The following is a 27,354-nucleotide window of genomic DNA, read 5'->3' as shown; positions in this document are numbered from 1 at the left end:
TTGGTGGCTGACTAAATACTTTTTTTTCCCATTGTAACTATGCAACAGCAATTCTTCAGTGTGTAATATTGTGGGTGTACATTTGTCCTAATATTTCTTATACACACCCTTCCTCATTACACAAATACACATCACCTGATCTACTGCATGTAATAAGCCTTCAAGCTTGGAGGTGGAAAATCTGCAGAAAAATGATGATATGGTCAAAATACTCACTTGAATGCCAGTTCTAGTTCTTCTATACCTGTTTCACATATTCTGTCAGCCTTTTTCCTGCTTTATAGTTCCCTAATGATTTGACCTCAACCCATATTTTGACTATCTCGCTTGCAGTGATATTTTTGCTCTTGTTACGGACAGCTTGTGTTTTACGTTGCTTCGCGGACGCTCTTCGCCAACCAGCTCCACCGGCCAGACTACCACGTTTACCATTCTGTAACAAACTGCATCTCAAAACTTGTCAACTTGTCCAAATTAATAATGAACTTTAAGATACAAGTAGTAATGCATTCACGAGAGGGTCACTACCCACTAGTCCTGTCTCTATCTGCCCCTTCCGATTAGACCTCTCTTATTACACTTCCGCCCAGTGTACTATGATTCAAGACTGAACGACCTTCTCGACAATGGAAACGGCCTTCTAGCCTCACAACCAGTAATGAGACCCCAGTAAATGAGGCCATCCAGGCAACGTGATCATCAATGCTTTATTGAAGGACACTTCTTAGTAAACCTTGACTCCATGCGCCAACTGTCTATTAGCCCCTTCCGTCAGTGTTGCGGCACAACGTGTTACAGTGGTCAAGAAGATGAGCAAATCTCTGCCTCTTTGTTTCAAGCTGTCTCATAAGTTCGATATTTATAATACAAGGCTTGAAGAATGTAAGCCCCGCCTCCGAGGAGCATCAAGGATCACTACGAAGCTATAAAACAACAGGTGAGACGCAAGTGATATATGGAAGCCGAGACAACGCTCTTCCACGAGGGTGGCTACTTTGACTTTTACGAGGGGCAATGGAGGCAGAAGTAGGGGACACTATCACAGGAAGCCCCATAGTCTAAAACAAGAGGGACATTTACATCTTTTGTAAGTGAAAGGGAGTTATCGCAAAGGGTTTTGGAAGTGACTGGAAGTTCTTGTGTGAAAACTAGCATTTCCTGGAGGAAAAGAGCTAGTGAATGATGTCTAAATAACAAGCATTAAAGCTGGCTCCGATGGAATTGGGGCACAGCAGGACCACCACTATAAAGGCATTTCCTCTTGGTTGCCAGAACAAGTCATTCCCAGACATTGCAAATTCTGAGTGATGCAACCTGCAGTTTTGAGTGTAAGATTTAATCAATAAAATGACTTATTTTTAAAAAGTTTTCAAAAACTTCAGTGAAGACTATGCATGAGAAACTCCTATGTGAGGAGCATGACTGATTCCAATACTGACACCTAGTGGACATGGTCTATATCTACAGACACTGCTGTCTACAGTTCTGGTTTCAAAATAAATTTTTTAAAAAAGAGAGAGAAAACGGTAATGGAGAGAGAAAGAGAGTGAGAGATGCAATTTGTGAGTTTAGTCCTGGGGTTTAAGGGGGAACGTTTCTCATTGTGGAAAATGACATGCCAAGCCTGGCATGTCAGAGTGAGGAGACTTATAGGCCATGCTGGGAAATTAAATATGCATATTGTCTCTTCACAGAGGAAGAGGACTGGAACTCTAGCGCCACCTATTGGAAGCAGAGATCCTAAAAGTCAATATCGATCCTTCAACAAGCCTTGTAATAACCAAATCAGGATCTCAGTTTACAGACACAGTGTTTCGGGGTGATTGCCTCAAAATACAAGATCTGACACACATAAAAGCCATATAGCCATGTTCTCACTCAGAAAGGATAGACACAGCTGAATACAGCTTTTGGTGATTATTATAGGCCCATTGGTTGATCCTTTACTTTGCCTTAAAGTAAAGGTGCCAGATAAAAAAAAAATCAGCGACTGAAAAAATATAAAGTATTAATACTTTAATTTATTAGAAAAATATTATTATTTCATTAAGTAAAATATGAAAAATAATTTTAAAAGGTTTGGTATTTCCATTTTTTAATCACTAGGGGGAGCAGCTGCTGAAATTTGCCATGAAAACCAAGTGTACAACTAGCTCACTTTACAGCTGCAGTAAATGTGGGCTGGGTCTGGTCACATGTGTGTGATGTCAGTGCTCCCCGCCCATTCTGGGTGTTTATAAAAGGATAACAGGATGAAGTGTAGGATCCCAGCGAGGAGCCATTGTGTTGGTGATTGCAAAGTGATAATGACAAGTTGAGAATGTCACCGAGGACAGCCAGCAGCGATGATTCTCTTAGTGCTGCTCGCTGTATCATCAGCTGGGTGAGATTAGATACGTGCACGATTAGATACACTTAGAGTAACGTACCAGGATTAGATACAAGACTCAGAGTTGTGTATCACATGAAAGGATTAGATATTTGGCTCAGCGGAGTGTATCACACAGGATGGGATTAGATACGCAGTATCTAATGTATGTAATGTCTGACCCCGCTCTGTCTACTAAATTACTACTCTCTTAGAAGTGGACGGAGCGGGGTCACACATTACCCCACTGCTACCATAGAAGTGGACGAAGCAGTATCACACATTACACCACCGATCCCATAGTGGTGGACGGAGCGAGGTCACGTATTACACCACTGCTCCCATAGAATGGATGTGTCATGGTCACGTGTCTCTGGACGCAGCGGTTACCGCAAGGCGAACCCAACACACGTGACCCTGGATACACCGCCTCCAGTGGGGCGCATTTAAATAATAAAACGTGCAGGTGGATACGCCGCCTCCACCTGGCGAATTTAGGTATTACACGTTAATAAACATTCTGGAAACCCCGCCTCCAGTACGGCGAATTTAAATAATAAGGGGGACCTGGGAAACATTAACAGTGGTGGGCCCTGCGATAGGGAAAAGGGAATTGGAGACCTCCTGAGCTCCCCTGAGCCAGCGTCCCTGCACTCCTAACGTTCCCTATGCCGGTTTCGCACCGGGCGCCGCACGCGTACCTCAACGCCCTAGCTCTCCCTGACCCTAAACCCTCACTAGGGAATAGGTCGGTGCGGAAACTAATCCCACCACTGCACTAATAACACAAATGAGGGAAAGAGACAATACAGGGGGACACCACTTAGCTTTATGCTCTGTGCTTATGCTCCTGCAACAGAGCCCTCCACCTGCGTACGTCTTCTACATGCTCGTTCACACACAGGTCCGGACCTGAACGTTTATTGCACACATACATTTGTCATAACTTGGTGAACTCACTCTGGACTTGACAGAGGCGTCCCCCTGAGTCACCGCACTCACACCCCCATTATTCACCAAGGGACACCACCCTCCAACCCTTTCACCATGAGGACTGCGCCTCCAGGGTTGGTTAATGGCGAGGGTAGAGATTTGTCCCTACTCCCCCGCAGCACACCTGCTGCACACACCAGGAGGAGAAGGGGACCGGGAAATGGAGGAAATATACTCTCGCTGGTCGCCTCCACACAACCAGGAGGGCGGCTTCTTCGATGGTATAGAAGATTTGGCGTAAACCCCGCGGACTATCACACCAGTCAGTTCACCACAGGGGCGTACCCCTTCACCTCGGGGAATACCAGGCAGCTCCAGGGGAACCATTCCTCCCACCTGCCTGGGTGCGCCCGCCTGCATGAACCAGTCCTGCTCCCCAGCAGCGACTCTAGGGGGTTTTAGTACCATAGCCGCAGGAATATGGAGGAAAATATATACACTCGCTGGTCGCCTCCACACGACCAGGAGGAGCGGCATCGAAGATTTGGCATGAGCCCCGCGGACTATACACCAATCTGCTCCCTACAGGGACGTACCCCTTCACCTCGGGGAATACCAGGCAGCTCCGTGGGGCACCATTCCTCCCACCTGCCTGGGTGCGTCCCCTGTAAGAGCAAGTCCCGCTCCCCAGCAGCGACTATACACCTAGTCTGCTCACCACAGGGACGTACCACTTCACCTCGGGGAATACCAGGCAGCGCCGTGGGGCACCATTCCTCCCACCTGCCTGGGTACCTCCCCGTGCATGAGCAAGTACCGCTCCCCAGCAGCGACTCTAGGGGCTTTTGCCAGACCGCAGCCGCCATTTTTGTTTCTCTGGTTATCTGAGCAGAGGCCCCAGACCCTGATAACTGCTGCTGCAGCGGCTTAAACACACCTTGCCGCTCCCCACTGCCCTCAGTGAGGCCCGGCAGCAATTACCACAGGTCTCCACATGGCCAAAGCGCACCAGAAAAAAAGTAAGGGCCTGTGATAATGTCATGGTCACGTGTGTCTGGACACAGCGGTTACCGCAAGGCGAACCCAACACACGTGACCCTGGATACACCGCCTCCAGTGGGGCGCATTTAAATAATAAAACGTGCAGGTGGATACGCCGCCTCCACCTGGCGAATTTAGGTATTACACGTTAATAAACATTCTGGAAACCCCGCCTCCAGTACGGCGAATTTAAATAATAAGGGGGACCTGGGAAACATTAACAGTGGTGGGCCCTGCGATAGGGAAAAGGGAATTGGAGACCTCCTGAGCTCCCCTGAGCCAGCGTCCCTGCACTCCTAACGTTCCCTATGCCGGTTTCGCACCGGGCGCCGCACGCGTACCTCAACGCCCTAGCTCGCCCTGACCCTAAACCCTCACTAGGGAATAGGTCGGTGCGGAAACTAATCCCACCACTGCACTAATAACACACATGAGGGAAAGAGACAATACAGGGGGACACCACTTAGCTTTATGCTCTGTGCTTATGCTCCTGCAACAGAGCCCTCCACCTGCGTACGTCTTCTCCTCCACCCGGATCCATCACCATAACAGGATCCTGCACCATAGTGCTGCCTAGGAGCAGAGTCCACCACCAGTTGCTGCAGCTTAATAACAGAGTCCCAAGGATGAGTTCAGCTGCTGCCACGAAGTCAAGCATGCTTGAGCCCAGCTCAGCAGCCAAGTCCCACATGGTGAGTGCCACTCTCCATAGTAGCCACTCCACCAGACCATGCAGACACTTCCCGCTGACACCATCACTGCGACTCCACCACGCCATGCCAGCCCTTCGTCCAGACACCATAGCTGAAACACGTCCCCCCTGGCTAAGCTGCGCAGGACTCCTCACCAGCTCCATCCTTCCTCCAGGCTCTCAAACTCAAAGTGAAAACAAACTCACAATATCACAGGCAGTGATTGCACACCCCTAGCACACCTTTATAGGGTGTCACACCTGATCCATAATTAAGTGCACAAAAACCTAAAGTGCAATACCACTAACCACCACCGGGGACAGTCAAGACACCTTGGAACTTTCCAAAGTAAAAAAAGTTCACCCAGTGCAATTTAAAACTGTCAGATCATGACAGGATGGAGCGGAGTCACACATTACATCATTAAACCCATTGAAGTGAATGGAGCTGGGTCACGCATTACACCACTGATCCCATAGAGGTGGACGGAGTGGGGGTCACACATTATACCACTCATCCCATAGAGATGGACGGAGCGATGTCACATATTACATCATTGCTCCCTTAGAATGGATGGAGCAGAGTCACACATTACATCATTGAACCCATAGAAGTGAATGGAGCAGGGGATCACACATTACACACCTGCTTCTATGAGCATTGTAAAAGACTTATTGCAAATTATCGCAAACACTTGGCCCAAGCAGTTATTAGCCTTAGTGGCAATCACTTTTTCGCACAGGGCCCTGTAGGTTTGGACTTCTTTTTCCCTTAACAATAAAGAGACCTTGATTTATCAACTGCATTTTGTGATTACTTGTGTTATCTTTGTGTAATATGTAAATTTGTTTGGAGATCGGAAAAATTTAAGAGCAAAAGAATAGGAAATCAGGAAGGGGGCGAACACTTTTTCACACAACTGTATATTCCGTTTCTTATGAGAGCATTGTCCACAGTCCTAAGGGTACCACTATAACGATCCCCTTTACATAGTAGGCCCTAGTGGGGGTCTCCGGTTCTTCCCACTAGGCCGCAAGTCATTTTGACTAAGTCAATCAATGCTCTCTGTATCTCTCGCACTCTGGACGGTCCCCACCCCGTCTGTTGCACCACCCCCGATTGACTCCTGTACTATATATCAGTGTCGGAAGGGACGTCATGGCTCCTTCGTGTTTCTCAATCACTGCAGTGGACGTCCACTTCTGGATTGGAGTCCGCACTTTGTAAGAAAAAGTCCGACTGAGAGCTGGAAGAGCCGGGAAAAAGGTCATAGACAATCCTCTTATCAAGCTGAGGTCGAAGCTTATTAAGAGATACACGGCAAAACCGGTGCGGATTAGTCAGTGAAGTTGAAGCATGCAGGCACAAAACAGAGTTCAAGACAGGCGAAGAATCGCTGAGAAGTCTGGCGATGAAAAGGCCCCAGCCCTGGCCATGGTGTGGCACAGCGGCATAATGGCGGTGGAATGGCCCCGAGCAACAGTAACAGGGGTTTTTTATACATTATGCACACAAAGAAAGCTGTATACATATTATAGCAAAAGGGCGTATACGGTTACATCATATCTTTTTGGACAAAGGAAGAAGTAACACAACATTACATCATTAATTAACTCTTCACCAAACCACATTAAAAACACATAAATCCAATATTATCTCTAACTACTGTCATTAATCTTATTACTGCTCTTAGACTAAACCCATAAATTCATACATTTACTACTAACGCTATCATAAATACACATATTTACCATATATTCGTTGGTTCTATTTTCTCATTGCCCTGAGGCTGATCCAATTTACCTGTATGCACATCTGCTAAATTTGTTAATGAGCATGATCTCATTTTACATCCTCCATCTGCTTTCCAAAGTACATCGTATTAGTTCTATTGTAAGAGTTGAATCTGTTTCCTAACTTTCACAAGATGGCTGCCTGGTTGATCATGGCAGCTCAGTATATTATAGCTGACCATTCTCTTACACACTTGGTCTTGAGTGTGACCTGCGATGGTCGTTTGGCAGACCAGGAGAGATGAGGGCTGGGCCTCAGGTCAACTTGATAGGTGTAGTCTGGGTCACAGATCTTGACCGGCACAGGGCTAGGCCTCAGGTCGTAACAGGTGTAGTTTGGTTCGTGTATCTTGATCGGTGCAGAGCTAGGCCTCAGGTCTTGACAGGCGTAGCCCGGCTCACGGGTCTTAACCGTGGTCGATAGGGTTCCATTCACTGGCATGAAACGCTAACGGGCTCATACTTAATGACACGGCCATGGCGTCCCTATCAGTGCACGTCCTGCTGGTCTCACTAATTGGCACAAAACTCCTTCCTGTCTTGTCTTTTATAGAGGAGAGTTGCGTCACAGAAGTCATCTGATCCGGTGCTCTTTCTTCTTGTTCTGCAGAGTTCTGTCTGAGCAGTAGGTGGCAGTCTCTAATCAGAAATGATGCACACTGCTGGGGAATCTCATCTTCCACTGTAGAATCTCTTAGGTTGTCATGTCTCATCCTACTGAAGCCAGTTTTCACTCTCGTGGCCAGGTCAAAAAAATGTGCTAATAACTTTGGAATACTTTCTTCCAATGCCAGCCATTCTGAGAACGATTTTTCCTGACACATTGTACTTTATGCTAGTGTTCAATTTAGGCTCACAAAATTTGAGTTTATTTTTGAAACTATTGGAAATTTGATGAAATTTTTGAAAAATGGGTAATTTTCAAACTGTTTTTATGTCCTTAAAATAATTAATAAAAAAAAGATTTACCATCTTTATATTTTACGTCAGTATAATTTCTGAAATGTCTTCTTTTTTTTAGGATGTTAGGATTAAAAAAATTTGCAGCAATTTTTCAATTAAATTTGGAGCACCAATTTGACTTTAATATGTCCCAATATCACATTCAAAGAGCCAATGAGGTGCCAAAATAGCGTAAACCCTCAAAAAGAGACCAAAGTTTGCAAACTACACCCCTCAAGCAATTCATCTAAGGGTGTGGTGAGCATCTTATCCCAAAAGAGCTTTACAGAATTGGCCATAAAAATGTAAAAAAAAGATTCCACTAAAATGTTGCTTTTGCCCCCAATTTTTCATTATCATGGGGGGGGGGGGAACAGGAGAAATTAGATCCCACAATTTGTAATACAATTTCTACTGAGTATGGCAAATCCCCAATATGTGGTCAGAAACTACTTTTGAGGCACAGTGTAAAGCTCATAATAATAATCTTTATATAGCGCTAACATATTCCGCAGCGCTTTACAGTTTGCACAGTTTACACATTTCATCACTGTCCCCGATGGGGCTCACAATCTAAATTCCCTATCAGTATGTCTTTGGAGTGTGGGAGGAAACCGGAGTGCCCGGAGGAAACCCACGCAAACACGGGGAGAACATACAAACTCCTTGCAGATGTTGTCCTTGGTGGGATTCGAACCCAGGACTCCAGCGCTGCAAGGCTGCAGCGCTAACCACTGAGCCACCGTGCTGCATAAGGCTGTGTGCACACGCTGCGGATTCCGCTGCGGATTAATCCGCACGGATTTTGCAAAAACCGCAGATAATCCGCAGGTCCAAAGACCTGCGGATTATCTGCGGCTTTGCCTGCGGTTTGGTCCTGCGGATTCACTATCTCCACAATGGTGGAGATAGGAACCCGCAGCGGTTTCCGCAGAAAGAATTGACATGCAATTCTTTCTGCGGATTCAAAACCGCAGCAAATCCGCACGTTTTTTTCCGCAGCGTCGGCACAGCGTTTTTTGTTTTTCCATTCAAATGAATGGTACTGTACACCGCAGCTAAAACTGCTGCGTGTCCGCAGCGGCCAAAACCGCTGCGGAAACGCAGCGGAATCCGCAGCGTGTGCACACAGCCTAAGGGAAGAGGCGCCATATTGGAGTTCATATTTTGCTGGAATGGTTTGCGGTTGCAGTGTCACATTGGCAGAGCCCCTGAGGTGCCAGAACAGCAGAGACCCCCCAAAAGTGACCCCATTTCACCAACTACACCCCTATATGAATTCATCTAGGGGTGCAGTAATCATATTGACACCTCATTTGTGTCACAAAAACTTTTTTTCCATTGGGCAGCCAAGAAATAAAAGTAAAATTTTTACTACTAAAACTGTTATCCCCAGATTTTTTAATTTCACAAGTGGTAAAAAATAAAAATGGACCCTTTAATTTGTTTCGCAATTTCTGTCAAATATGGCAATACCTGTGGCTGTACGGTACCGACTGGCCACACGGCACAGCTTAGTAGGATAGAGCGCTATTTGAAGAGTATGTTTTCCAGGAATAGCTTGCAGGCTCCATTTGCAGATCCCCAACATGCCAGAGCTGGAGAAACCCCCTTGAAGTGACACCATATTGGAAATTACACCCCTCTGAGAATTCATCTACGGGTGCAACGACTATTTTGACTTCTCGGGTGTTTTCCAGAAATAAGCACGAGCTGATGTTGTAGAGAGAGAATTGTAACTATGCCATTGTAGTGCCCACACATTGTAGTGCCCACACATTGTAGTGCCCAGCTTGCGCTTATCGAGACAAATACCCCATACATTAAGTGGGCTCTCCTCGCTACAGTAATACCTATCATATGGACGCTGATCACAGTTTAGGCATACTGTGTAGCTCAGAAGTGAGGGGGTCATTTGGATTTGGGTGTGAAGATTTAGTTGAATTTCTTTTGGGGAGGTGGGGAGACATAGCGTTTTTCCAAAGTCTTTGTGCTACCAGTAGCATGGAGACCTCCCACACAGGCAATCCCCAAGTTTTGAGCTAGACATGGACAAAGAATGGAAAAACCAGCTCACCCTGTGTGTAGCATGTTGAAGCACAGACTTCTTGAAGAGAACATTGAAGAAATAGACTGCAGCAACGCGTTTCAAACACTGTAGTGTCCTTTGTCAGATCTGCCCCATTTTTGGTGATATATTTAATCAACCAAAGCTAATATTGCATGGTCTTGACCTTAAAGGGAATCTGTCACCGGATGTTGCAGACCTATGTAAATGGCCTGGGTCCGGTCCGATGGGCGGTGTTTACTTCCGGGACATAGTGTATCGGCGCATGAGCAGTAATGATTATCGGCTTTGCTCGCAGTTGGGCAAAGCAAACTATGGAGAAGAACTTCTCTAATACCGGAGAAGATCGCGGGCGGGGGGCCACGGATGGGGTGGAGAAAAAAGGAGAAACACCGCCCATCGGACCAGACCCAGGCCATTTACATAGGCCTGCAACATCCAGTGACAGATTCCCTTTAAGGTTAAGTTAATGAGAAATAAGGATGCTTTCTGTCTCATGTCGGCTGAAGTTGAACTGCTGAAAGTGCAAATCTCACCAGCGGAGAGTACAGGTATCTCCAGCAGTCCGAATAGGCCACAGTATGCTATTGACCGAACATGCACGAAAGTGTAAAGCATCGCTGCCGGAACACGGATCACGAACCACGATAACCTCTTCCTAGGACAGATACCTAAAACGGTTATATTGGGCTTTGTAGATAATGAAGCATTTAGCGGATCTTATGCTAAAAACCCTTTGCTGTTCTATCACTACAATATGAGTCATGCGGTATTATATCTGGACGGGCAACAGATTCTTGCGCGGCCTTATAATCCTAATTTTAATGTTGATTTAGCGATCAGAAAGCACCGTATTTTCCGCTTTGTAAGACGCACTTTTTTCCCCCAAATTTGGGGTGAAAATGGGGGTGCTTCTTACAAGTAGAACATGCCTTACCATAGGCCGCGAACAGGGGGTGTCCGGATGTTCAGCGGTTGCTGGCTGGTGCTGCGGGTGCCTCCGGTGCCCAGCGGTGCTGCGTGTGTGTCCGGCGCTGCCTCGGGGCTCTGCCGACATTTTGCGGCAGGCCAGAGCCCCGGCATTTCCACGGTTCCCTGTATGTGCAGTGGTTCCGGTAAAAAATGGCCGCGGATCTCGAGAGATGAGATTTCAGCGCTGAGATCTCATCTCTCGAGATCTTGGTCCTGAGATCACATCTGCGCATGCGCCGGCGGCCATTTTTTACCAGATCCACCGCACATACAGAGAACCATGAAAATGCCAGGGCTCTGGCCTGCCGCATAATGTTGGCAGAGCCCCGGGGCAGCGCCGGACACACAAGCAGCACCGCTGGGCACCGGAGGCATCAGCAGCAATGGCCAGCAACCGCCGGGCACACGGAGAAACCCTGCAGCAGCACAAGACCCTACAGCAGCACAAGACCCCCGCAGTAGCAGCGCACATCGGAGCCCCCTCATCCCTGAATGTGGCCTGCAACATCACCCCACTCCTGCCTGTTCCAGCAGCGACCCTGGGACTCCGCTACACCACAGCCACCAACCCGGGTAAGTAATAAGATGCAAGGATTATAAGAGGCACCACCATTTTATTAAAAAATATTTTTTTCTTATTTTTCTCCTCAAAATTTGTGGTGCATCTTATAATCCGGAGCGTCTTATAAAGCGAAAAATACGGTATATGGCACTTACCCATATATCTGGTAAGCAAAAGGCTAATTGTGCCATGGCAATAGATCTTGAAGAATTTATGGACGGATTTACTCTATTTGCGTTGATTTAACGCCTGATCAAGAACCCGGCGGGCATCTCTCGCTCATTAAAACAGATAACCTGCGTACTGAAGTCCGATTTGCGCTACCGACGCCCCATAGGTAAATATGCTTGTTTTTGCAATCAATGTATGATTTGAATGAATTAATAATGGACAGTCTACAACTTACCGCGGTACTGAAGGGGGATAACTATACAGAACACCTATTCGGCTGCGTGTTTCCGTGTGATTTGCTATCAGCACACCGAGTAAATCAAAGACCAGTAGCTTACATTGCGAATAGAGACCAGGCGCGTCAAGCCGGGCGCCACTGGATATTGATTGTACTCTGCGATGAAAAGAAGGCCATATTTTTTGATAGCTATGGCTTTTCTATGGATAGTATTTGTAGTAATGGCACGGACTGGGGGGTGATCCACTGCTTACCGCGATCAGACGACACAGACACGAGACGGAGGCAGATTTTAGTTGTAACAGGTCCGAGTTTATTGGCCGTCCTCCTGACGACCATAGCCATACACCGCAGCGCCTTTACAGCTCTCCGTATTCAGGCCTGGGTACTTTCATCTTTCTTCTGTCGCAGTGACGTTCCTCGTGGATCTTTCGCTGGGCTGTCCTAGACCTATCTACTGCCAGCGCTTCACCTGTCCGAGGTCGTCGTCCAATCGGTACCCCCGGGGCCTCGTCTGTCCTGCGGTTCTTTGTGTCAGGGGCCACCCCCCTGACTGTCTCTTCCTGTCAGTCCCCTGGTCGAGCTCTCCACCGTTGTCAGTCCTTCGTACTGAGTCTTCTCCTCCTGAGCTCTTCCCGGGACTAGTCCTAGCCTGGAACCCTGTCCTGTCCTATTTATGCCCTTCCTCGGGAATTTCCCTCCTGGGTTCCTATCTCCCCGCCCCCCATGACTAAGCGGTTTCGTAGCCCTAAGCTGCTGACAAGTCCTGTTCTCACACTCCCCCCTGCCATTTTGTGGTCAAATCTAGGTACTGCACTCCTATTCCACTTTCCCCCAGCTGTTTCCCTTCTATTATTATAAACGTCCATCTACAGTGCACAAACCATCCCTTCTCCCTTCAGTCAAGTTCGTCCATCAAGTCACCTTTCCCACACTCCCCTTCTTTTGCCTATTGTCATCCCCAACAATCGTACTCCCTATCTACGTCGTCCTGAAGCTTGCGCACTGTCTGTTGTCGGACCGGTTGTTGGCCAAAACCCACCACACGTGGGGGCCGAACCAAACCGGGAGCACCATGCTCCGAGCAGCCTACTGCTATTCACCGGCGCGCATGCCACGTGACAACTTCTTTCAGGTTGGCGAGGTCCACCTGGACTACTCTACGGCGTGTACCTCCCACTACTCTCCCCTTCTGTTACCTTCAACTGTCCGGAACGCCATGATCGAGGCCTTTTGCCTACCAGGCCATCGTTAGCGCCCGCCTATCCTTTTGGGGTGTCCGTGGTGTCGGGGACCTGACTGAAGGACCATTGCCTGTTCACTCTCTCGTCTGTTTGCCCATCAAATTAAAAAGAGTCATGGTCGGTGTTTTTATCCTACCCTGTACCCGGGACCTGTTACACATTTTTATACATACTACACATTAAATCAACTTGTTAGCATACCGTTACCTCTACTTTAATACCAGTATGAGTTACTCAACAGGAGTAACCCCTTTTTCTTGTTGTTTTTTTTTTGTTTTGTTTTTTCCTTTCAGCACAACATTTTAAAACAGAACAGGAATACTCCCCCTTTCTTTAACATTAGCACTTTCTCCCCCGCATCCCCGCTAGGTCAGGAGAAAACAATAAACAACAAAAAATATAAAAACATTTTCCTACACTGGAACACAAAACTGTCCTCTAGGCCTGCACAACGGTGCATCGAAATCCTGGTAGTCCGGGCCATCTCCCGATAGCCGGCGTCCCGCCAGTAGCAAGGGACTCCACAGCCGTGGAGCTCCTGGGATGCTGGGAGTGTCTCTGGGGGTCCTTTTTACGGGAGCTTGGGGCCTTCGGGTTTGGCGACCACTGCTACCGCATAATAGCCGCGGGGACAGTACTCCTTATAATAGGACACCAAGTCCCCCTCCCGCAAAGGCAGATTTTAGTTGCAATAGGTCCGAGTTTATTGGCCGTCCTCCTGACGACCGTAGCCATACACTGCAGCTCCTTTACAACTCTCCATATTCAGGCTCGGGAACCTTCACCTTCCTTCTGTCGCAGTGACGTTCCTCGTGGATCTTTCGCTGGGCTGTCCTAGACCTATCTACCGCCAGCGCTTCACCTGTCCGAGGTCGTCGTCCAATCGGTACCCCCGGGGCCTCGTCTGTCCTGCGGTTCTTTGTGTCAGGGGCCACCCCCCTGACTGTCTCTTCCTGTCAGTCCCCTGGTCGAGCTCTCCACCGTTGTCAGTCCTTCGTACTGAGTCTTTTCCTCCTGAGCTCTTCCCGGGACTAGTCCTAGCCTGGAACCCTGTCCTGTCCTATTTATTCCCTTCCTTGGGAATTTCCCTCCTGGGTTCCTATCTCCCCGCCCCCCATGACTAAGCGGTTTCGTAGCCCTAAGCTGCAGACAAGTCCTGTTCTCACGCTCCCCCCTGCCATCTTGTGGTCAAATCTAGGTACTGCACTCCTATTCCACTTTCACCCAGCTGTTTCCCTTCAATTATTATAAACGTCCATCTACAGTGCACAAACCATCCCTTCTCCCTTCAGTCAAGTTCGTCCGTCAAGTCACCTTCCCCACATATTATCTTGTGACATTCCTGAACAAGAATTGTGAATCTTATTGGTATCAAAACACTCAAATCCAGGATACATATAGTACTGTATGTGCATATACTATATGTGATGCATCATTTATCCCGCGGACTGGCGTTTAATAAGATTTTACTCCTGACTTGCAAAGAAATGATAGAATCATATCAGATTTTGTGTCATCGAAATTAACAACTTTAAAGATCCGTTTGAACACTCGTTATCTTTTTCACCAAAAATGTGGAAGTCTTTGTCAGTTCCATTGACCTGGATGTCTGACCTCAGGATATCCGGGTAGAACATATTTCCTTTCATACCTACTGTCTGCTAGCAATTAGCTAAATTCCCTAATGCCCATTTCACCCCTAGAAGATAACATATTGTCGTGTGTATGTTGAATGTTCACCTTTCAATCATGTTGTGTATGACATTGCTAAATTAGTCCTGCCATGTGTTCTGTATTTCCAATTAGTTCTGACTATAAAACCTTATAAGCTGATCGTGGGCGTCCCCATCTACTGTTTGTTTTATTTCTGTGTCCCAGAACTCAAAACAGCCGCATCTGTTTGTCGTTCTGCTACAAAAACAGCCTTAGTCTGAGTTCACACGTGGCGTTTTTTTCGCGCTTCCGCTGCGGTTTTAACCGCGTGATTTTGCCGCGAAAACACGAAAAATAAGCATCCCATGCATTCCTATGGGATTCCGCAATGCTGTGCTAATGCTGCAGTTTTTACCGCGGCGGAATCGCTTCGTGGTAAAAAACGCAGCATGCTCATTAATTTTGCGGAATCGCGGCGATCCCGCACCCATAGGAATGCATTGTTCTGCTTACTTTCCACAAGTGGCTGTGCACACCATGCGAAAAGTAAGCAGAACATTTGCGGATGGTACCCACGGTCCGGAGGAGAGGAGACTGTCCTCCGGGCTGTGGGTACCATATCCCTGTAAAAAATAGAATTTAAAATAAAAATATTGTTATTCTCACCTTCCGACGTCCCGCGCAGCCTTCTCGCCTCTCTCCACGCTCCTGGTCCCAGTAATCCTTTGCGAAAATGCCCGCGATGACGTCCGTTCTCGTGGGATTGCGAAGTCTCGCGGTCATTCGCGCGACGTCATCGCGAATTACCGCGAGAAGTCGCGATCCCGCGAGAACGGACGTCATCGCGGGCATTTTCGCAAAGGATTACTGGGAACGAGGGCGTGGAGAGAGGCGGGAAGGCTGCGCGGGGCGTCGGAAGGTAAGAATAACACCATTTTTTATTTTTTTATTATTTTTTACATGTTATCTTTTACTACTGATGCTGCATAGGCGGCCTCAGCAGTAAAAAGTTGGTCACACTCGTCAAACACTATGTTTGACGAGTGTGACCAACCTGTCAATCAGTTCTCCAAGCGATGCTACAGATCTCTTGGAAAACGCTAGCATTTTGCAAGCTAATTACGCTTGCAAAATGCTAGTTTTTCCGCTGGAAAATCGCGGGAATTTAAAATGCGATTTTCCCGCGGAATGGAATTCCGGAACTCTCGCTGTAATTTCCGCGAGAGTTCCACTACGTGTGAAATTAGCCTTAGTCTGAGAATTCCATTCATCTCTATTACGTTTGCAGAACATGTCTAACACTTTTCCTTTAGAAACAAAACTGCGATAAAATCCTATAAAATGCTGCAGAAACACAGACTCATTTTTGGTCTATGTGATAATTGGGCTATCAAATAAAATACATGAAATATATGTAATAAAGTGCAGGTGTTAGGTATGCCACCATGGAACAGACGGACCAACAGTTAAAGGGGAGGTTTATTTACAGGGATTAACACTGGCAAAATAACAGTGCAAGTATTGGTAATATGAAAACAGTTTCTGAAAGCAGTCAAAAAGGCATAAACAGTATTCTACGGAGTATTCTTATGAAGGAACTTATCAGTCTGAAAGGGGTCTTGATTGAAGGGTCGCACTTCTCCCACGTTGGTGCCGAATCACCAGCGGCGCTTGTCGTCTGAAGTCTCTCTGCACTCAGTGGTCTTTAACAGTCCCCAGCCAGGGTCTGAGGGGTTACTGCGGGAGTCAGAGGGGTACGAGACAAACGAGGTCCCCTCTGCTCCGAGTCCTTCTCTCCAACACTACAGTGAAGCCTCTCCACAGGAATCAGGGGCTCTGCACTAACACAGTGGGCATCGGGGCTTCGCACAGGGTCAGTATCTCTAGACAGGTCACAGTCTCAACACAGGGCACAGTCTCAACACAGGGCACAGTCTCAGCATGGGCCATGGTCTCTGCACTGGCCTCAGTCTCTGTACGAGCTACAGTCTCAATACAGGCTTCCGCCTCTGTGCGGGTCTCAGTCTTTCCATGGGGATCAGGACACACATGTGCTGTCACTGCAGTCTCCGGCCTCACGTACTCACGGACTGCAGTCTCTGTGTGCAGTACCCCGGTCTTTGCCGTCTGAACGGGAGCTCTGTCTCTCTCCCGGTCTGCGTCAGCGCCCTCTCCTGACTGCTGCCCAGGCTGCACTGAGGAAAGCGCACGCACTTTTCCCACTCTCTGCTCGGCTTCCTTCCTGTACCCAGCTCCTTTTCTGTCCCCCGGGGAACCTGCTGTGCTGCTCAATGGTTCCGGGCACGAAGCAGAGGAGGCAACCCTCCCCTGGCTCTTTCTGTGCTTCACCCCCTTACATATACAATGATATAAAATCACACTATCAATCAAAATACATTGCTCTGATAACAGCAGCAAACTCATATCATGTTCATATCAAATGAGAATCTTACCGATATGATATAACGTGAGAATCGCTGTCTCAAATAAAAACTAAATACGATGCTAGGAATATCAAAAGCATATCAAATCGAGAATCCATCAGATACACTGCTACGAAGGACGTGGTTACACACTTTGATGTCACTTTGCTATCAATTTGATAGGGGGGTGGGGAACCTGTCAAATTAAGTTTGACAAGGCATATGTAAGCTCTACTACTTGTATTGATGGCTTGGATTTTATTCTTCCCCTTGAGGTGGCTCTTCAGGACCTGTCTTACCCTTTGATGGTATTTGAATGTTGCCGCTTTCCTTGCCTCCTCATCATGGTTACCGTATCCCTGTGGGATGCCGAGATACTTGTTGCATGTCTGTAATTCCACTCCATCGGTCTTGACTACCTTGCCTCTCTTTATTACCAACCGGTCGCACTTCTCCAGTCCGAAGGACTTCCCTGTTATGAGCTCATTTTCTCGTTCACCTTTGATGTCCGATGAACTCCCTCTGCTGGTGAAAGGAGGTGGTGAAACTGATTTGGATGGGAGAAACCTGTCACCTGAACAGGTGGATTGCGATTGGACATCCGGAATCTCTGAGTGGATATAAGGCAGCTGATGCCCTGTAGGGTTGCTGGTGATTTCTCTGCTCTGAGCTCTGGCCTCCAGTTCAGTTCCTGTCTTCTAAAGCTAAGTTTTTGCTCTGTTATTGTTCCATGAGATTTTGTCTGATTTGCTTAGTTTTGTGTTCAGCCGGCCCCGGCTGGGGCTTTGCTGAATTTCCATTTTTGTCCCTGATCGGTTAATTCTCTTTTGCTCTGTCTTCAGAATATATTGGAGTGCTGATATAGGGATTTTGAAGTCTAGTGACTTCAGGGATGTTTTTCCTATCAGACTTGTTGGGACATTTTTGGTAGGGTTTTTGCAGATTGCAGCCAGCATCTTTTCTGTCCTTTCCTTTCTAGTTAGTTGGGCCCCATCGTTTGCTCAGCCTGTCTTTCTGTCTGTGTTTGTGTTTTCATCTGTTTTCACCGTCAATACATGTTGGGGGCTGTCTATTGCTTTGGGGTGTGCTCTGGGGCAGTTTAGATTTCCCCTTTCTTTCTTTAGGCTTATTTAGTTCGGCTGTGACGAGGCATCTAGGACCACTGTAGGAACGCTCCACGGCTACTGTTAGTTGTTGTGAATAGGATCAGGGGTCTGCAATCCGCTAGCTACCAACCTCTCCAGCTTTCTGGACTTAGCTTGTATTTTTGTTTTTTCCTTTTTTCCTCCTCCGGTGACTCATTCATAACACTTCCCGATGTCTACGCTCTAGATCCTTGTCAGGTGGATCAGTGAATTGATGTCTCGTTCGTTTTTTGCATACAGCTTGATGTCACCCATGTAGAGGAGGTGGCTGATGTGCTTCCATTCTTAAACTTGTATCCATAGTCAGACTCTGTAATTATCTGACTGAGGGGGTTGAATCCTATGCAGAACAGCAGTGGGGACAGTGCATCACCTTGGTATATGCCACATTTGATGGCCACCTGGGCTAGTTGTCTTGAGTTGACTTCCAATGTTGTTTCTGAGGAAGGTTCTTAGATTCCTGTTGACATTGTAGAGAGCCATGCAATCACAGATCCATGTGTGTGGCATTGAGTCATACCTGGATATATATATATTATTGTTTCTCAACTTTTTTTAATCATTTTATGGGACTTTAACATTTTATAGAATGAGAATGTTCACTATGTCACACTAACAGGACTCCTATAAGACCCTGATTGTGGCAAGGCTTGACAGACCACCGTACCAGGTAGACCCCGGGGCTCATTACCTTCACAACCTTCTAAATTCCGCAATCACTCTTGATTGCAGCATCTAGAGCAGTGGTTCCCATTCCCAAACTCCAGTCCTCGCGGACTCCAACAGGTCATGTTTTCAGGATTTCCTTAGCATGTCACAGGTGATGGAAGTATATCAGGAATTCTCTTACATGTGTAACACTATGGAAATCCTGAAAACATGACCTGTTGGGGTCCGCGAGGACTGGAACCACTGATCTAGAGGGTTAAACAGTCAGGAGAGGTGCTGGCACAGGAGCTCGGTGATAGCCAAGCTCTAGGCCATGATCTTGCAGATACAGCTCGTAAACAGTGTCAGACTAGGGTGGCAAGGGCCCACCAGTAACATTGACCCACTGTTCAGTTCATAGTGAATTAATGTACTGGCCAATTATTGCTCATGTTGGATGTAATTGGCCCACCAGAGGATTCTCCTGTTCTCCTGTGGGCCAGTCCAACCCTGGACGTAACTGTATGCCATAAAGAGGGCACTCCTTCCCGATCATGACGTACATTTATGTCACATGTCAGGAAGACGTTAACCATGCCGTTCCTCACTATGGATCTCCATAAAGTCTGTGATGTCTTCTTTCTTCACCATCGCCTCCAAATTATAATTTCACTTTTTGACAAGCTGCTGTTTTTTTATTTTTTTTTTGCATTTGAGCTCAATTTTGCAAAATAGGAAAATTTGCAACGTTCTCATCTTCTTAATTTTGCTCCACTTTTGATCCCACTCATCTCTTCCTATTCGTACTGACTGATAATAAGAAATATTTTAGGCCTGTGTTCATCAATAATTTCTTTTAATCCGCCAATCTTTTCGACCTGTTTATGTAATCAAATTACAAAAATAAACAAAAGAATTATGAAAAAATAAATTAAAAAAATATAAAAGAGACAAAAAAAATTAAAAAGTCAAAGACCTTCATTTTAAAATTGATTATTTAATTTTATTAATTTCACATTCCAATTCATTTTTTTAACCCAAAATTTGACTCTGTGCCGCACCATACAAATAGTGGAAAGATCAATCAAAAGTGAATAGAGCAAAAAATAAAAAACATAACACAATTAAAAAAAAGATTGATAGAATATGACAAATACATGTTATATTTTGGGTTTACAATTTGTTTTGTAAAAATAAGAGATGATAAATCAACCATTCCAAATAGTAGGAATCTATCGACAAATTAATCATTTATAGCATTGAATTAAAATGAGGTATTGTGGGTACAAAAAAGGCCCCCAAAAATACACAATTAAAGAGATTGTTTAAAAGCAGAGAAAAAATATAATTATCCTTAGCTTCATATAATTTTAAAAGTGAAAAAAAAAAAGAAATAATAGAACAATTCGGTTTCCTCTTAAAATGGCCAAAACTGGAATAAAAAAATCAAAAACAATGAAAAATTATAAATTAAAATTGCAAAACACGTACAAAGCTGAAATATAAATTTTGATACGACAGAAATGAATTCTGAAAATAACTGGACAACTTCTAACCTCATGATAAATAAATGTCTGGACATAAACATTTTCCTCCAAAATTTTTGCATACTAATGAGAACAGAAATATTTAGTGTTCTTTGTTTCAAAAGTTAATTTTGAGGTTTTTTAAAAAAAAAAAAAAAAGATAAAATTATCATAAACTATTAGGATAAACGTAAAATCTACTATTTGCTTTAATCAAACGAAATACAAAAATATATAAATGTAAATTAATAAATAAATTAATCAGCGTTACCTATTAGTAATAATTTATCAACGAAAAAAAACAACAACATTATGTTCCACATTTGTTATTGTTGCTTTCAAAATTTGGGATAATTTCCCGAAATTTGTTCCTTTCGAAGCTGTACGTGTTAGATAAATGCTTATCCAATGCGCTAACCACAAACTGCATTTTCTAAGAATACACAAACTTTATTTATGGTCGAGGTGCTATGGTCGTGGTGATTAAGAACCTGCACAATAAATAGCATCCTTTGGCTGGAAAAAAAAATGACTTTGTTAAATTTTTACCTTTCACAATTTTGGTAAAATTTTAGCAACTGGAATAAAGGTTTTTGTCTCACTTTTATCTAAAATTTATTTAGCACTTTAGTAGCTTATTCCGGGAACGCCAGTGTGCATCTCTCTCATTCACAATCACTGGGGTCCAGGAGGTTGTCTAACCGAGTTCACATTTTGGAATTTTGCTGGCCACCCAATTTTTTTATTATCTGGTAACCATCAGCTCTCCTGCATGAAATTCCTGTAGAAAATTTCTTCTACATGTTAGAAGGTTGATCATTAATCAATATTAGCCAATTGCGATTTGTTGGGCAGTTTTTTCCCTTCTTTTTTAAAAAAAAAAAAATTTACGTCCAATTTTCGAATTTCAATTTTTTTCAAAAATTGTACAGATTTTTCACATGTTACCCAACGTGTAAAAATGAGATCTGAGCAATTACGGCCACACTTACCTGTAAAATTATTTAGCACATGGGCTACTCTTACAGAGGGATGACAGCATGTCTACAACGCTGCAGTCAATCACTAAGAACAGCAGAGAGAGGTAGCGCACGACCGTGGAAGGGTAACAGCTCAGTTTGAGTTTTTTTGAGTCCCTGAGTGTAAGGGGGGGACAAATCTTTGATACCGGACTACCCCATTGATAGGAAAACACCCTTCGCTAAAGAAGACAGTACTGATGGTCAGCAGTTCAAATCAACTGATACAGATGGACTGATTTTACCGCTGTGGGAGCTGGTGTTTTCTAGTGGCTCTTAAAGGGGCTCTCTAGGTTTGGGATGAATCTTCGGAATCCTCATGACACGCTGTCAGGATTCTCCGATGCCAGCAACGGCAAGTATGCGGTTTCATTGCTTCCGAACACATTCCAACTAGACGTGCGCGGCTTTGCTCGATAGAAGTGAATTGAGCAAGGCTGAGAACGTCTAGTTGGCATGTGACCGCATGTATGCAAATCGTTTTGGCCACGACACCGGAGAATCCTGACAGCGTGCACCGAACCTGAACAACCCCTTCATGTCCGTATACCCAAATATGACCTTGTGAGACGACCTTTATAGCCATTTTACCACTTCCATATTCATGTAAAATATCGGAGACTATTGAGATGACTGTGCGTATGTTGTTGGCAATGGAGCTCGAAGTGATTTTCAAAAAATATGTAAAAGTTTCCAATTTTTAGAGATAAGTCATAATTGCCATTGATTTCATTAAACTTTCCCAATATCTGATGCAGCACGAGAGCGCGTCAATTGCCCCTTCTACAATTACAGCTCCGGAATTTGTTTTGTAACTCTTACATAAATTTTTGAATTTCACTCCGAGCGCCTATGATCCATTAACCGTTCAACCTGTCCACATTCACTTCTTTTTTTTTCTTTTTCCAGCCAGGTTTTTTTCAAATTTTATGGCCAAAAATTAAAAAAAAAAATGCCAAAACACAAATCATGAACCCTTTATTCTATCGGGAATTTGCAGCAAAATGTATTCCTTTTCCTACAAAATGGTCCCATGAAATACTCCCAGCAAAGAGAATGGTGCTCTATAAAGTGCCCAAACCTCTGGTGGTCTGCTGTCAGGGGTCGTAGCTATATTAACACCCAAAATCTGGAGTCCGGAGAGCCACTTGTCACATAAGACATTAGTATAATAAATGGCACATAGTATTGGGGGGGGTCTCATTTTAAAATATTGTGTTTAGGCCCAGGAACTTCAAGTCATGCCTCCATAAAAATTGTCACCTTCTATATCAGAAGATTAATTTACTTGTTTTGTCCTTCTAAAGAGAATCTTTTGCTATGTAATCTGAGAGCAACATGATGTAGGGGGAGAGACTCTGATTCCAGTGATGTGTCACTTACTAGGCTGTGGTCTAAGGGGTAACGTTTTTCCTTGTCGACAGTGACATGCCTGACATGCCAGGGTAAGGAGACTTATAGGCCATGCAATGATCTATGTGTGTCCTATATGTCTCCTTGCACTGGCATGTTAGGCATGTCACGCTCCACAACGATAGATCCTAGTCAGAGGCCTCTTATACAACCAAATCAGATCTCTTGTTTTGCACTGATGAGGGACAACACCCTGAAACACGTGTCGGCAAATTGAGATTCTGGTTTGGTTTTAACCCTAAGGCTCGTACAAGAGTTGATATGGACTGTTAGGATTGCTACTTCCAATAGGTGTCGCTAGAGTTCTAGGCCTCTTCATCTCTGCAGAGGCTATTTGCATATTTACTAGGCTGTGTGTTGTTTGAATAAAATCAGTGTTTTATCAGCAGGAGATTATCACTGCCCTATAGTCCTTCTGCTTATCAAAACTATACTAAGCAGACCAGTAAGTGATATATATCGCTGGAATCAGGGTCTCTGCCCCTATATCATACTGCTCTCAGATATCATTGCAAAACCCAGTGACAAATTCCCTTAGAATGGATTCTTTGAGATAATTACATTCGTTCCCAAATAGCCCCACTTTATATTGTCATAAACGAGGCTGAGATGTAATACCAGATACAGCCACTAGAAAAAAGTGGCGCTGTTTCTAGAAAAAAAAAAAGAACATTTTAGGCTCTGTTGAGTCAACAGCACGTAAGATGGCATAGTGGATCTTGATGGCTTTGACCACATGGCTTTCAATAACCGGAGTACCTTACTACTCCATAATAACTGCGATATTAGCATAAAAAAGTACAGGAACCAGCAATAAAAACCTTATAGTAATGAAAAAAGGGTCAAGTGCATAAACATATAAGTGCATGGAGAGAACGCGCGGTCATTGATCGTCTAATCCACCTCAAATCACAATTATTTGTGCAGGCTACCAGCATCATTAATAATAATTAATAATAATAATAGTTAATAATAATGACCATTCTCTGGCCAAGTATATCATTCTCGATTTAAAAATAAATCTAAACTTACACCTAACTCCTCGAGAGCAAGGAAAACCTTAAGAAAAACAACCGCAGCTCAGTAGAGGAAATCCACAAATGCAATCGCGGTAAAATGCACATCATTTATGCTAAAATTTATAGTAAAAGCATAAAAAAAGCAATTTTTAAAGGGGTAGTAGCACCTATATTTGGAATATATTCATGATGTAAAACACTTCTCGCTGATCAAAACGTGGGCTCCATCCTTTCTAGACGATGCTCCATTCGAAAGTTACGGCATTTCAAAGATAAGGTAAGTAAGATCTCTAAGAGCTGGTGGCGCTGTTTCATTGGGGTCTATGGTGGTCACCGGCATAGTGGTGAAAGGAGGTATTGCAGTTGATAAACATTACTTAAATCGACCAAAAATGGCATCCTGCTAAATAATACAAGATGTTATATGGCGTTACTTAAAGGGGTTCTCCAGGAATACAGAGAAAAACTAAAGAAACAAAATTTGCTACGAATAAATTCATAAAATAAATTAATTAGCATATCACAATTGTTTTTTTTTCTCTTAGGGAAGTAACAACTATAGATTTAAAATTGAACTAAGCAGCCATATTTAGGCATTCTGGTATACGATATTGGTGATATTATTTCCTCCTGGCCTTGAATGATAGTGAGATGACTCTGCTGACTCTGTGCCAGTCTACACAGCAAAGCTGATAAGTGAAAAGCAAAAAGAAATTTCAGACTATTTTTGTAGGTCATAAAAAATATTTCAAGGCAAGCTCATAGGCGCCAACATAGGATAGGAATCTGTCTGTATAACGAGGCAAAACGGCCATTTTATTGCTCTGATATAATGACCTCCCCACAGGAAATGATTGTGATTTGCTAATTAAAGCTACTTGGAAATTTGCTCAGAATTAAGTCTTCTTTCTTTCTTTTTTCAATCCCTGGAGACCCCCTTTAAGGGGTGATACCTCCCCCTGATAGGATTCCACAACCTCAGGCAATGGCAGTTTATAGGTTTGCTATGAATTTAATAAACCTTTGTCTCACAGTTGCTTATATACGATGGAGCAGACCATATTTATCGTTACCAATAGCATTGCAAGTAGAGATGAGCGACTCGATTCGGAGGACCTTAGTCCAGAGGTCAGGTCAGTATTCCACGGCCACTGAAAGGTAGCCCAGCGAAAAATCCCTCCTTAGACAACTGTGATGTTTAATCTATGTCTAAGCAGGATCTACCTGTCGGCTATCAAGCTGCTGTGTGCCCTGAGCCAAACACATATCTCCCCTTAACCTGCTTTCTATCACTCTCTGTCTCAAATAATTAGAAGCAGCAGCTGCATCCCCCTCCTCTCCCCTCCCATTTACACTTAAATTACCAGGGACGTTTCAAAACATTTACATAAGAGAAGGTGAAGTAGAGGCTACCGGAAGGTCAGGGAGATACCACCTTCCCCTTGTCGGATATTTTCTACATTGATTCCTCATGACTATAATGATAAATACTAAGTTAGAAGCTGCAGCTGCATCTCCCTCCTCTCCCCTCCCATTTACACTTAAATTACCAAGGACGTTTCTAAACATTTACACAAGAGAAGGTGAAGTAGAGGCTATCAGAAGGTCAGGGAGATAACACCTTCCCCTCTTTGGATAATTTCTACATTGATTCCTCATGACTATAATGATAAATACTAAGTTAGAAGTTGCAGCTGCATCTCCCTCCTCTCCCCTCCCATTAACACTTAAATTACCAAGGAAGATTCTAAACATTTACGGAAGGAAAGATGAACTAGAGACTATGTATAGGGCAGGGAAATGCCAGCTTGCCCTTGTTAGATACTTTCTACAGTGATTTATCATCATAATAATAATAAATACTAAGTTAGAAGCTGCAGCTGCATCTCCCTCCTCTCCCCTCCCATTAACACTTACATTACCAAGGAAGTCTCTATACAGTTACAGAAGGCAAAGTGAACCAGAGTCTATGGAAAGGAGATGCCAGCTTGCCCTTGTTAGATACATTCTACATTGATTCATACTAAGTTAGAAGCTGCAGCTGCATCTCCCTCCTCTCCCCTTCCATTAACACTTAAATTACCATGGAAGTTTCTAAACATTTGCAGAAGGAACAGTGACCCTGAGTCTATGGAAGGAAGATGCCAGCTTGCCCTTGTTAGATGCATTCTACATTGATTCATCATCATCAGAATAACGATAAATACTAAGTTAGAAGCTCAAGCTGCATCCCCCTCCTCTCCCCTCCTTTTACTCTTAAATTACAAAGCAGGTTTCTATACATTTACAGAACTAAAAGCAAGCTAGAGGCTTCAGGAAGATCAGGAAAATGCCACCTTTCCATTGTTAGATATTTTCTATATTGATTCATCATTAGTATAATGATAAATACTAAATGAGAAGCTGCAGCTGCATCTCCCTCCTCTTCCCTTCTTTTACACTTAAATTTACCAAGGATGTTTCTAAACATTTACAGAAGAAAAGTTGAACTTGGGGCTACCGGAAGGCCATGTAGATGCTTTCTACATAGTTTCTTCATTGGTATAACGATAAGTATGGTATTTGTTTAAAATTTTTTAACGACTTAAGAAATCAAAACACCTATGCCCGATGTTGAGGTCCAAATCTCGCACGACGCCGTTGCCCATGTTTTAAGCAACCCCCAAATGTAAGATCCTTTAGATGTAAGTCCCTTACACCCTGTTCCATGGAAATCAAAAAAGGATTGAATTTTTTTCATAGACTAACCCATAAAAAGTCTCCAAAAGTCTTCTCCTAAAGTGTATAGATCACAGCAAAGGGTGCAAAATCATATAAAAAAATAAATAAATAGCATGCTCGTAGCGACAAATAAAAATCAACCTTGTGACCGTTCTATGAATAGTGAGAATTGTGTCCAAAATTTGTGTCCTCAAATCTTGGCTTTAGTATCCCGGAACACCATAGCTGATGAGTTAAAGGAACAGTCTTCTATCTGCGTACTTCCCATGTCACCAGCATTGGTCAACAGAGGTCATCCAAGGACCAGACGTTCCTTCTGTGCTTCTCGTTATCTTGACGCAAGTCTGAATACTGGAGTGGTAAAGGTCCACACTTCTCCCGACTTCTTTAGGCTCCCGGTTGCTACCAGTGCTCTACGATCCGCCGCTTTGCCCCAGTGTAGCATCTCTTTCGAAGTCTAAGGGTCGGGGGGGTTTTGGGAAAGACAGGTGAGAGGGGAGCACTGGGGAACGGAATGTGTTTTGTCTTCTTGGAGAGCTAGATTAGGACTAAAGGATAAAAAAAAAAAGAAAAAAGCTTTAGAAAATCGATCAACAAAAAGAGAAACAGATTCTAAAAGTGGGACATCTTTCACCAAAATTTTTGCCCAAATTACACAACTTTCCAAAATTTAAACAACTTAGCCCAACTTTATATAAGGCTTCGATAGAAATTTACAATTTCGTGACTTTCCGCGTGAAACATTTCTTGAAATATTTAATTT

The 27,354-nt window shown here is 44.3% G+C and overlaps 1 protein-coding gene and 1 long non-coding RNA gene across 3 annotated transcripts in view; one reads left to right on the top strand and one right to left on the bottom strand.

The window, feature by feature from the left end:
* Positions 1-27,354, top strand: part of LOC141083406 (uncharacterized) — an 87,669-nt gene that overhangs the window by 46,780 nt on the left and 13,535 nt on the right. The window lies entirely within an intron of this gene.
* BICD1 (BICD cargo adaptor 1) overlaps positions 19,871-27,354 on the bottom strand; it is a 226,894-nt gene continuing 219,410 nt past the window's right edge. Inside the window, exon 9 of one of the 2 annotated variants that reach the window (XM_073567643.1) lies at positions 19,871-27,139. In XM_073567643.1, the coding sequence (XP_073423744.1) occupies positions 27,049-27,139 (91 nt within the window). In that variant the 3' untranslated portion in view covers positions 19,871-27,048. The remainder of the gene's footprint in view (positions 27,140-27,354) is intronic. The other variant, XM_073567641.1, reaches the window with a different exon arrangement.

Source organism: Dendrobates tinctorius, unplaced genomic scaffold, assembly GCF_039654945.1.
Source record: "Dendrobates tinctorius isolate UK_male_01 unplaced genomic scaffold, ASM3965494v1 ptg000020l, whole genome shotgun sequence".
Classification (NCBI taxonomy): Eukaryota; Metazoa; Chordata; class Amphibia; order Anura; family Dendrobatidae; genus Dendrobates; species Dendrobates tinctorius.
The sequence above is the reverse complement of the archived record's forward strand: the minus strand, read 5'-3'. Positions and strand labels throughout refer to the sequence as shown.